The sequence below is a fragment of the Budorcas taxicolor genome, chromosome 5, assembly GCF_023091745.1.
Source record: "Budorcas taxicolor isolate Tak-1 chromosome 5, Takin1.1, whole genome shotgun sequence".
In the NCBI taxonomy this organism is placed as follows: domain Eukaryota; kingdom Metazoa; phylum Chordata; class Mammalia; order Artiodactyla; family Bovidae; genus Budorcas; species Budorcas taxicolor.
Genome location: NC_068914.1, coordinates 44,531,606 through 44,542,401, shown reverse-complemented (window position 1 = coordinate 44,542,401; position 10,796 = coordinate 44,531,606). Strand labels below are relative to the sequence as shown.

Genomic DNA, 10,796 nt, shown 5'->3' with positions numbered 1-10,796 from the left:
CTATGGGGTCGCACAGAGTCAGACACGACTGAAGCAATTTAGCAGCAGCAGCAGCAGCTCATGCAGAGTACTTACCAGTGCTTATATCAGAGAGGCTCAACGTTTATTAGTTGCTGTGATTTTTATTATCAGTATCACTATTCCTACTCACAGTATGAGCCTATTCTCATACCACGACATACATCTCTGGGGAACTTTGCGTCTAGACTATGCCCAGAAAGGTTTCCCTGTCTTTCCGATGGATTGTTGACTAAATATAGGAGGAAGGAGTCAGAGAAAAACGGATTTTTTCCCCCTAAATAATATCAATGTCACCAAATTACATTTACGTAGATGAAAGAATTGGGGCTATAAAGACATCTGTTGGTTCAGGGCATACTCAAGAGAAAGTCACACTAGCATTAACAGTGGACCTGCGTTCCTTTGCTCCCAAATGATAGAAGAATACGTTAGAAGGACCAAAATCACACGATGGACTTCGGCTACATAAAAGTTGCCTATTAACTCTGCCTCCTTCCGACGACTGCCCCCTCGGGTGGAGCGCTGTGGCCTGCGAGGCAGGGACCGCTGGGAGGAGGGGGCGCAGGGACGAGAGGAGCAGGGCAGTCGGCCGCTTGGGCGCAGGAGGCGGGACGGCGAGCCCCTCGGCGGTGGCGGCAGTGTCGGCGCCGGGAAGCCGCCCTCCGGCGGCCTGGTTCCTCGGCACTGCCCAGACTGGGCATCTGGGGTTCCCCCGTAGGTGTCGAGGTCCCTGCCTCCGGTCGCGGTCCCGCCCCAGCGCGCGCGGCTCCGGCTCTAGCGCACCGCGCGGCGCTCAGACGGGGGCGCTGTGGGCCCGACGCCCGGACCTAGCGGCCGCTCCGCCTTCTCCCCGCGCCCGCCCCCCGCGCGCCGGGCCGCCGGGAAGCAGGAGGAGACAGCGCCGGGCCCCGCGCCGCTCGGTCCGCAGTCCTCAGCCGCAGAACGGAGCCGGCGCCGCCTGCGCCTGAGCCCAGCCGGACCTACCCGACCGCCTTTGTCTGCGCCGCGCGGCCGCAGCCGCGGCCCTCGAGTCGGGGACGGCTCCCCCCGCGGCTTGCGCGGGCCGATGCCCCCGCAGCAGGGGGACCCCGCGTTCCCGGGCCGCTGCGAGGCGCCGCCCGTGCCGCCCCGCCGGGAGCGCGGGGGCCGTGGGCCCGGGGCGCCGGGGGGCCGGGGACGCGCGGGCGGCGCCGAGGGCCACGGCGTCAAGTGCGTGCTGGTCGGCGACGGCGCCGTGGGCAAGACCAGCTTGGTGGTGAGCTACACCACCAACGGCTACCCCACCGAGTACATCCCCACCGCCTTCGATAACTTCTCGGGTGAGCGGGGCCGCGGGGGTTGGGGCGGAGGAGACCCCGGGGCCCACAGGGCCGCCGGCAGCGGGGTCTTAACCCGGGCGCGGGGAGCCGAGGCGCCTCGCAGTTCGGGTGCGGACGGCGGGGTCGCACAGGTCGCGCCCAGGTGGCCTGGTCAGTTTCCTGCGTAGAGCAGTTGCGTCAGGCCGACGTTGCTGGCGCCGCTGCTGGCTTTCGGTCGGAAGGTGACGCGCAGGTGCCATTACCTGTGGCCCGGGGGTCGGTCTTTTCCAGTCAGCGGCTCCTCTTCCGAGGGCGTCTCCGCTTTCAAGAGCCGCGGAGAGCAGGGACATGAGTGGATTTAGTGAAAATGGCACTGGCGGCGCTGGGGAAGGCTGAGTTTTGGATTAAACCCGGATAGTAAAGATGACTTCTTGCCTCTGAGTCCCACCGCCCCCGTTGGCTCTGTTTTTGATTTTTAGCGTCGTTTCAGTATCTCTTAAGCTCCTGAAAGCTCTTGTGTATGCGATGCTGTGTCATTTGGTGTGTAGCCACCAAGATAAAGTAATCTTTCCTCTTGATTTTGCAAGGCTTCTTGAAATTTATGAAAAAGTTAAAATCCATGGAAGCTAGAGTGAAATGCTTACTCTTGTTCTTAAAAAAAAGAAAAAAGAAAAAGAAATTCGTGGTCTTTCAGAAAGTTTTGATGGCAAGGACTTGCTTTCATCTACCTGGAAGGCACCCTAGATAAAGCAGTGCTGTGCTGGTGGATTTCCCACCTAAACGATACTGTGTGTGTGTGTGTATGTGTGTGTGTGTATTTTAATCGCCTTCTTCAACTGAGTAGTACAAACATTTATAAACAATTTAGAAAGTTTATTGAGACAAAACTGAGTGCTTCATCAAATAGAGCACTCTGAGCAGCACTCTGATGCAGGCCCCTCCTCAGATACCCCAACCTAGTGGAAAGGTGGACACGGTTTCCTTTTCTCGTTTAATCCTCTCTTTGAGCTGACATGGAGAGATAAGCAGTGCCCTCTTTTATAAACAGGACAATACTGGCAGCCTGTGTTTACACGTTCTCAAAATAAGCTACGTTTTTGTGACAGACCCCGAAGTCACCAAACATTTCCCAAGGGAAAACAGAGTTATTTGTGAGGTTTTCCTGTGATTTAAAACCATGAGGTTGGTTCCCGCTTAACCCCCCGCCCCAGTGTTGTTTTTGCGTTTTTTGAAACATGTACAAATAGGAAAATGAATTGTCTGGGGTTGGGAGAAAACTCAGACCCTTCCAGGGTGCCATCAAAGGCCCTGGGCCTCTCTGCCTCCTCTCAGGGCATGGAGTGAATTGCTGGCCCAGCAGGTTTGCATTTAAAAAAAAAAAAAAAAAAAATGCTTCCATGGAGTCTCCTTGTTTTAGGCAAGTCTTGACTTTGTTGGGGACTCAGAATAGGAGCTGAAGGGTTTGGAGTGAGAGTGGTCATACAAACTAAAATTATTGTTCTTCTGGAAAGGGTTAAAAGAGACCCTCCCCACTACTGACAGTCCTCTCGGTCTTATTTTTAAGCTGTGGTTTCCGTGGATGGACGGCCTGTGAAACTCCAGCTCTGTGACACTGCAGGACAGGTCAGTATCACATCGCTGCTCAGTGCTGGGCAAGAACAGTGCCTTTTAAAGGCCTTCAAATACTGCCCCCTCTCCTTTACTGGGCCATTCTAGAGCCCCACCCCCACCTCACAGAGGGTGGATGTGGCGGGGAGAGAGCTCCACACCAATAAAACAGGGTTTGGCATTGCTCCTTGTGGGCAGGACAAGGGAAACAGGGTCAAGAGCAGTTCTTATCTTCTGGGAGTTTCTGATCTTATTTACTTTCTGGTTTTTATTAAAAATTGTCAATGATGCTTTGTACTCATTTCTCAGAGTAAGTTGGCAATGCCTTATAATCATTTTATTAAAGGTCAACAAACCAAATTCTTAAGATATTGACTCAAGAAAAAGATGGAGTTCATGTCAGTAAGTGTTAATATTTCCTTTCCTAACCTAGAGGAATGAATGAACTGGGACTTGGTCCTTCAGAATCATGAACATTTATTTTTGTCTTGAGGGCAGGCACTTGGATGAGACAGCCAGGTATGGGAAGGGCTCAGTATGAAGTCCCCTCTGGGGTGTCTCGGAAGAGCCGGGGGGCTCCAGTCCCCCTGCATGGCGCTAACATCGCTGAATTCTCACTGTCCCCCTGCATGGTGCCAACATCACTGAATTCTCGCTGTGCCCTCTGAGAGCCCAGGGTCTGTCTTTGTTGTTGTTTAGTCGTTAATGTTGTTGTTTAGTCGTTGTTTAGTCCAACTCTTTTGTGACCTGTTGGACTGTAGCCCACCAGGCTCCTCTGTCCATGGAATTTCCTAGGCAACAATACTGGAGTGGATTGCCATTTCCTTCTCCACAGGATCTTCCCGACCCAGGGATCAAACCTGCATCTCCTGCATTGCAGGTGGAGTCTTCCCTGCTGAGCCATCACAGAAGCCCCTAGGGTCTGTCTTTAGAGCTTGCCAAAGCCACAGTTGATAAGCAGGTAGTTTCTCCAGTGCTTGCTAGAGTTTGAGAAAGTGAAGCGGTAATTTATCAACAGATAAAAGTGTCCACTTCCTTTCTAAGATGTCATATGACCACCTACACTTAAGAAGTATCTGACTTTCCAGTGTCCCTAAGAGCCTCCTCCAAACCAGGGCTTCTTAGTCACTTGCCCACTGTGGGACAGCAAGTTCAGCGCTTTGTTTTTCAAACTTCAAGGTGACACAAGACTGGGCAGCCTCGATCCCCAGCTGAACATTGGTTTGGCAGTGGCCACAGGGCGCATGTCATAGCCCAGATTCCTCTGCTGTCTCCTTGCCCTTCTACTGGAGCAGGAAAAAAATGAAAAATCGACCAATCTCTATTTTATTGCATACGGAAGAGAAAAATCAAAGAACACATATCCTTCTAATAATCTTTCTGGATGCACTGCTACTATTTATAATTAAAGCTTAATTGCTTTGTGTAAATCAAGAATATTTTTCGTACCTTGGGTCACATCTTCTGATCTTTACAATGAGGGTTGGGTAGCCCCTCAATAAACAGAGGCCTCCCTGCTGAAGCAAGAAGTGGCAGTTAAAGAGTCCGAGAATAAGAAGAAGGCAGGAAAACTCAAGAAACCAAAGGGCATGCCTATCTGGGGCCCTTTAGGGAGGAGTAGACAGCCCAGTGCCGGCAGCTCCTCCCCACTGGCTCACCTGTCAGCTTTGATGGCAGACACAGCTTCCTGGGCTGGAGTTCCCTGCCTCCTGCCTGGTTGGTGCCTGGCCCATAGTGGACTTTACTTGTGTTTGTAGACTGGATTGATAAATAAATGGAGTGCTGGGTCCTGCAGGATGCAAGCTTAAGTCATGGCTTGCCCCTTGACAGACTCTAGTCCATGGGGGAAGACAAACCACTTAGTCTTGGATTGGCCAAAAAGTTCATTTGGATTTTCCAGTAGGCACTTACAGAAAAACCCAAATGAACTTCTTAGCCAACCCAGTAGAACTTGTGAAGAAATCACCGAGGTTACAGGAGGAGCAAGGCAACATCGGTTTGAGGGACAGGATGGGTAGACCAGGAGAAAAACCTCTGAGCAGTTTTGGAAGAGGATTAAGACTTTTACCAGGAACACTTTGTAGAAATGATCCTGAATTATCAAGGAAGAATTTGATTTTTTTTAATAGGATCTGTTTCAAAGTTAAGGAATCACAAGAATCATTTTAGAAATGGTTTCATGAAAAAGCTTATAATTTGGGAAATGGTTTCAGTGCAAGTTGGTACACTTTGGTTTATTTGGAAATTTTCCTTCTGGTCTCTCAGCAGTGTTTTTGTTGAGATTCACTGTATTTCTTACCTGATGGAGTGGTTAGTATGCCTAATAGTGTAATGTGTGAGGTCACCATCTACAGATTTATGGAAAACCACATCTTCAAAAAACCATCTTCAAAACTATGAAAAATACACAGCCACGGCTTTCCTCATGGTCCAGTGGTTTAAGACTCTGTGCTCCCCATGGAACTTTGCTCAGTGTTATGTATCAGCTTGGATGGGAGGGGGGTTGGAGGGAGAATTGATACACATATATGTATGGCTGAGTCCCTTTGCTGTTCACTTGAAACTGTCACAACATTGTTTATCAGCTATACCCCAATACAAAAAACAAAAAAATTTAAAGTTTGCGGAAAAAAAAAGACTTTGTGCTCCCAATGCAGGGGACCTACATTTGATCCCTGGTCGGGGAACTATATCCCACATGCAACTAAAGATCCTGCATGCCACAGCTAAAACCCAGAGTAGACAAATAAATACAAATAAATTTAAAAAGAAATACACAACTGGTGAGATAAAGTCAGTTTTCTCCCGGCTCCCCAGCTATCAGTTAGTATTTGTTTGGATTGTTAGTAAAACTGGGCAAGGTGATAGTCTTTTCCTATCCTCCCTATTCCAGATCTGATAACCTCCCTTTTTAAGGGACTTGATTTGACACCTGCCATATTTCCTTAGTGTTGCCCCAGCCTGTGGTGGCACATCCCCCCAAGCGGTCATCATGGTAGCTTCCTGGGGATAAAGTGACTCAAGCTGCCTCCTTTCCAAACACCAGGAGAATGTGGACACAGCTTGCCTGGGGATCAGACATAAGTTTTACATAGCAACTGAGAGCTGGAAAAATAACTAGAAATTGCTTCTTATGCCTTGGGGCCTTTTTGTTGGGGGCCTGGTATGCATATAAAATGTTAAAAGTTTTTAACACTGGACTCATTATGGAAATTTCACTGTGATCAATTTCACTCCAGTGGAAATTGATCAGACTGCAAGAGCCTGTCCAATAGCAGGTGAAAACTCTTCAGCTTTCTGACTCATGAGGCACCTGGGAAAATCTTTATACTTTTAAAAAAACAAACACCAGCGCGGCTGTCCAGCAACCTGTCAGCCCCACCCAGCCCTACCCTAAACCCCAGGCAAATCTCTGGGTCTCAGAACTAGTTTCTGTAAGGGTCCATTCCAACTGGACTCGTCACACGTACATGTGCGGCATTTATTTCTCCAAATAGCTAAGGTTTCTGGTCAGGCAGTGAGCAGCAGGGTTTAGTTTCTGCTTTGCTTCCTGAGTCCGTCAGCCAGAACCTCCACAAGTCTGGAAGCCAGGTTACCGAAGCCATGTCCCAAGGTCCAGGGCTGCGTTTGCTTTTCTTTTTATTGATAATGCAACCCCAGATCCAGGGTCTGGCCAGGCATGATGCCTGCCAGCAGTGAGGGCAGAGACTGTCCTGTGCTGCTTTCTTGCAGGCCTCTAGGAACAGAGGGAGTGTCTCATTAGAAGATCCTCGGGGCTGGGCTGTCGGCCACCTGGTTGGGTTTCTGTGTTTCTTCTTTCAGCGCAAAGTTGGCACTGAGAAATCCAGGACTTTTTTTTTTCTTCTTCTTCTTAACTTTTGCATATAGACGGTGGAGAATTGGTGGTGACATGGTGAGATGCCATATTCCTTCCTAAGGATTTAGCTGGTCAACTTCAATATTGTCACTTGGTTGTTGCCCTATAAACTGAAATACAGGGCCTCAGATGAGGCATGTAAACTCAAAAGATCCAGGCTTTCTTCATCCCTAGAAAAAGTCGACAGATGCAACAAAACATGCACGTAAATAATAGTTTGTAAGTAATCATAAGAGCTTCCCATGTGGCTCAGTGATAAAGAATCTGCCTGCCAATGATGAGCCACAGGAGATGTAGGTTCAATCCCTGACTTGGGAAGATCCCCTGGAGGAGGGCATGGCAACCCACTCCAATATTCTTGCCTGGAGAACCTCATGGACAGAGGAGCCTATGGGCTACAGTCCATAGGGTTGCCCAGATTCAGACACAACTGAAGCCAGGTAGCATGCACACATGCATGTCCCTATAAGGACTGAGGCCATGTGTGTCTGTTCCCAACCAAATCCCCTAGGTCTGGTGTCTAGTGTCCAGAGTCCTGTGTGCATCTCTGTTAGTGAATGCGCACAGTGAGGCACTCAGCAGGGTGATGGTTGGTTTATATAATCAACTCTGACTTATCCATTCAGTTCTTTATCCCTTGGAAGTAGGATGGGTATACCTTTTCTTTGGTCCTTTATCTTCCCAAAGCATCATTCCTAGAGGCCTCCTGGGGTTTGTGGAGAGAAAAGGGGAGAGAAAGTAAGAGAAAAGGAAGGAGGGAGGAAAAGATAAAGTGAGATAAAAGGTGTATTCAGCAAATGTGAGAACATATTCACTTGTGTTTTAAGTGACATTGAGAGGCACACATTCTCTGGGTCGCTGTGAGAGTGTCCGTGCCTAGGTCCTCAATTCCAGTCCTGTGTCTGAGTCCCATGATTCTGCACCAAGTGTGCCCTGAGTGTGCCCTGGATGTGCATGGCACAGATGGGATGAAATGAGCCAGGCTCACAGCTGCCATGAGGATGGGCAGAGCTGCTGAGTTCACAGACTGTGGTTTCCTGGGGTCTGGGTGAAGCCCCGAGGATCAGTGTGGGTACCATCTATATATTAAAAGCATGCTAAGTACCAGAGTTGAAGCCGTAAGTCTGAGTTACTCTAGCCTGAAGGCTAGAGAAAGTAAATTTTATTTTGAAAATCCATCTAATATAAGGACTTTTTCTACAGTAACTTGCAAGTAGGTCCTGAGCAGTGAGGAAAGTTTTTGGGCAAGTTTTGCAGACCTGGGAATGAGGCCCCACTTGGCAGCAGGGGCCTTCATAGGGCTCTGGTTCTTCCTTTCACCACCTGTGGGCTTTCTGTTACCTGCCAGACCCTTTCCAGAAAAATGTTCAGATGGTCTCTCTGCTGATGAGAACTGATGTAAAAGATAACATTTGGGTGCTTGACTCCCTTGTAGGATGAGTTTGACAAGCTCCGGCCTTTGTGCTACACCAACGCTGACATCTTCCTCCTGTGCTTCAGTGTCGTGGGTCCCTCCTCCTTCCAGAACGTCAGTGAGAAATGGGTGCCAGAGATTCGGTGCCACTGTCCCAAAGCCCCCATCATCCTCGTGGGGACACAGTCGGACCTCAGAGAAGACGTCAAAGTCCTCATCGAGCTGGACAAATGCAAAGAGAAGCCAGTACCTGAGGAGGCGGCCAGGTTGTGTGCCGAGGAGATCAAAGCCACCTCCTACATTGAGTGCTCAGCCTTGACTCAGAAGAACCTCAAAGAGGTCTTCGATGCAGCCATTGTGGCCGGCATTCAGTACTCGGACTCCCAGCAGCAGCCAAAGAAGTCCAAGAGCAGGACTCCCGACAAGATGAAGACCTTGTCCAAGTCCTGGTGGAAGAAGTACTGCTGTTTCGTATGATGCTGATGGGGACCCCAGCGGGCTGTGTTCCAACAAAACCCACACTAGAGGCTATATTAGCTGACGTGACTCTTTGACTGTGTAGGACCTGTGTAGCGAGTGTGTGTATATATGGATTATAGTAGGTGCTCCAATTTATGTTATTCTTTCTTGCCTTTGACCTTCTTGTTTGTTTGACCTGAGGGATGAGATACGTATGCAAGATATCTTGAAGTAAGTTAAGAATTTTTCATAACTCTGGAAATTGAGAGCTTTAGACATTTTGATTAATTTATATCTAATATGAAAAAGGCACACCTCAGATCTGGGTGTCCAGAGTGAAAGTTTGCTATGAGACAACACACAGAAGAACAAAGAGGAAATGGTGTGGTTAGCCATCCCTTCACTGAAGGCTGGTCAGCGTAACTCAGCTTTGAAACCTTATACTTTCTTCCCCTGTGTTTTAAGGAAAAAAAATCAGAGGAAAAAAAAGGTTTCTGCCTGTAAAACCTCAAATCAGACACTTTGGTTATATTCTTATACCCCGTTGCTTAAGGTTTAAAAACAACCAACAAAAAACATCCCGCTGACAATGGTGCTGTGTAGACCAAAAAGGAAAAATTGTTGATGGGGGTTTTTCATCCTGAGATCATGTGAACAGCCAGAATGCCATGAGGAGTACAGTGGTAGCCTGCAGCTCTCTTTTCTTTAGGGAACGACTCACACTGAGATCAGAGTGTGATGTTTGCTGTCATGCACATGAGCCAAGCTGCCTGAACCTCTATGATGACAGCGCTCAGGAGATCTGCCTGGATTGGTTCTAAACTTCTGGGCCTTCCCTGCCCCATATGCAGGGAAGTGAACAGTCTAGCAGGGCTGTAGCAGGCAGGTGTTTTGGGAAATGAAACAAAATGTCTTTGTGTTTTTTTTTTTAAGTCAGTCCAAAGGTACTTCTTTGTATACACACATGAACACAGATAGATATGTGGCTGTTCTTGCTGCCGATTCAGACTTTTAACTATGGAAAAAAAACGTGGCCACAGGAACAGCTGTGATGGAAGCCTGGCTTCCTCTTTTAACACTTTTTGGAACAGAACTCTTTTTAATGATATATGAGATGTGATTCTAAGTGTGTCTTCACACATTTTGGAGCCCATGTTAAAACATGTACATCTCTTTGAACCTGTTTTAAAATTAATGCCTCTTGAAACCTACTAAATCCACAGACACCTCTCAGGGAGCTGGCAGCAGAGACCGTGCAGGTCAGGGGCCATGGAGTTGGCGTTGGCAGGGATCACAGTGCCCTTGCTCAGCACTTTCTACACTGTAGAACAGTCAGAAAACCACAGATTGTGACATATTTGTGTTGTTCCAGATGGTGGCTTTTAGGGCTTTATGTTCTGGAGGAAAAAAAGTGCCACATCCAGAGAGCAGTTTTACTCTGGCATGGGGTTGCTTCTGAGTTGCTGAGAAGTAGCCGAATGCATCGAGTTGTGATGTCAGGCTTGCACTGGTGATAAAGATCTACCAAAATCAGCCAGCAACTGGGGAAATTTCTCTAGTGCCAACAGGTAGAGGAGTTTATCTTTCTGTGGATCTTCTCCTTTTTATATTAAAAAAAAATCCACTTTGTGTTTCTTCATATAAAAAGTAAATGATCAGGCTATACTTTAGGTTAGGGGCTTCTTTTTTTCTGTTAGTAAATAAAATTAACTAATTTCTTCATTTAAAAACTGAAATTTATACTGTTTACTATTTATTTTTCAGTACATTGAAATTGATATCATAGTTTCCTGAAGCATTTAGTTACAACCTGAGTGAATAAAATTACTTCATTTGTGGAAATGCCATAAACAGACCTAATGAAGTGCGTCTGAAGCTTGGGGCTTGTCTCACCAACTCGTGAACCTCCCAGGTGGGGCTCTGCCTGCCATAGTGTGGAGTGGGGTGAAGGAGGGCTCTCTGACTGCTAAGTGATTTCAAACAGTATTTATATATTACAGCAAATGTCATGGAGTACAATGCAAGTTAATTTTTAAGACCGAACACAAAACCTGAGAGAAATTTTATGCCTGTGACGGGATATGGGGCCATTATTGGTCCCCTGGAGTGCAGAACCTTT

The 10,796-nt window shown here is 47.9% G+C and overlaps 1 protein-coding gene across 1 annotated transcript; it reads left to right on the top strand.

The window, feature by feature from the left end:
• The first annotated feature begins 1,087 nt into the window (after positions 1-1,087).
• RHOU (ras homolog family member U) lies at positions 1,088-10,360 on the top strand. The gene is made up of 3 exons (XM_052640024.1): positions 1,088-1,340; positions 2,884-2,942; positions 8,240-10,360. The coding sequence occupies exons 1-3, from the start codon at positions 1,088-1,090 to the stop codon at positions 8,693-8,695; spliced, it is 768 nt and encodes a 255-aa protein (XP_052495984.1). The 3' UTR covers positions 8,696-10,360.
• Positions 10,361-10,796: the final 436 nt, after the last annotated feature.

Bases quoted from the DNA above. Each gene is read 5' to 3' on its own strand.
- RHOU (XM_052640024.1), top strand. From the start codon at position 1,088: ATGCCCCCGCAGCAGGGGGACCCCGCGTTCCCGGGCCGCTGCGAGGCG. The intron at 1,341-2,883 runs GTGAGCGGGGCC...CTTATTTTTAAG, and splicing joins CGCCTTCGATAACTTCTCGG to CTGTGGTTTCCGTGGATGGA. The intron at 2,943-8,239 runs GTCAGTATCACA...ACTCCCTTGTAG, and splicing joins TCTGTGACACTGCAGGACAG to GATGAGTTTGACAAGCTCCG.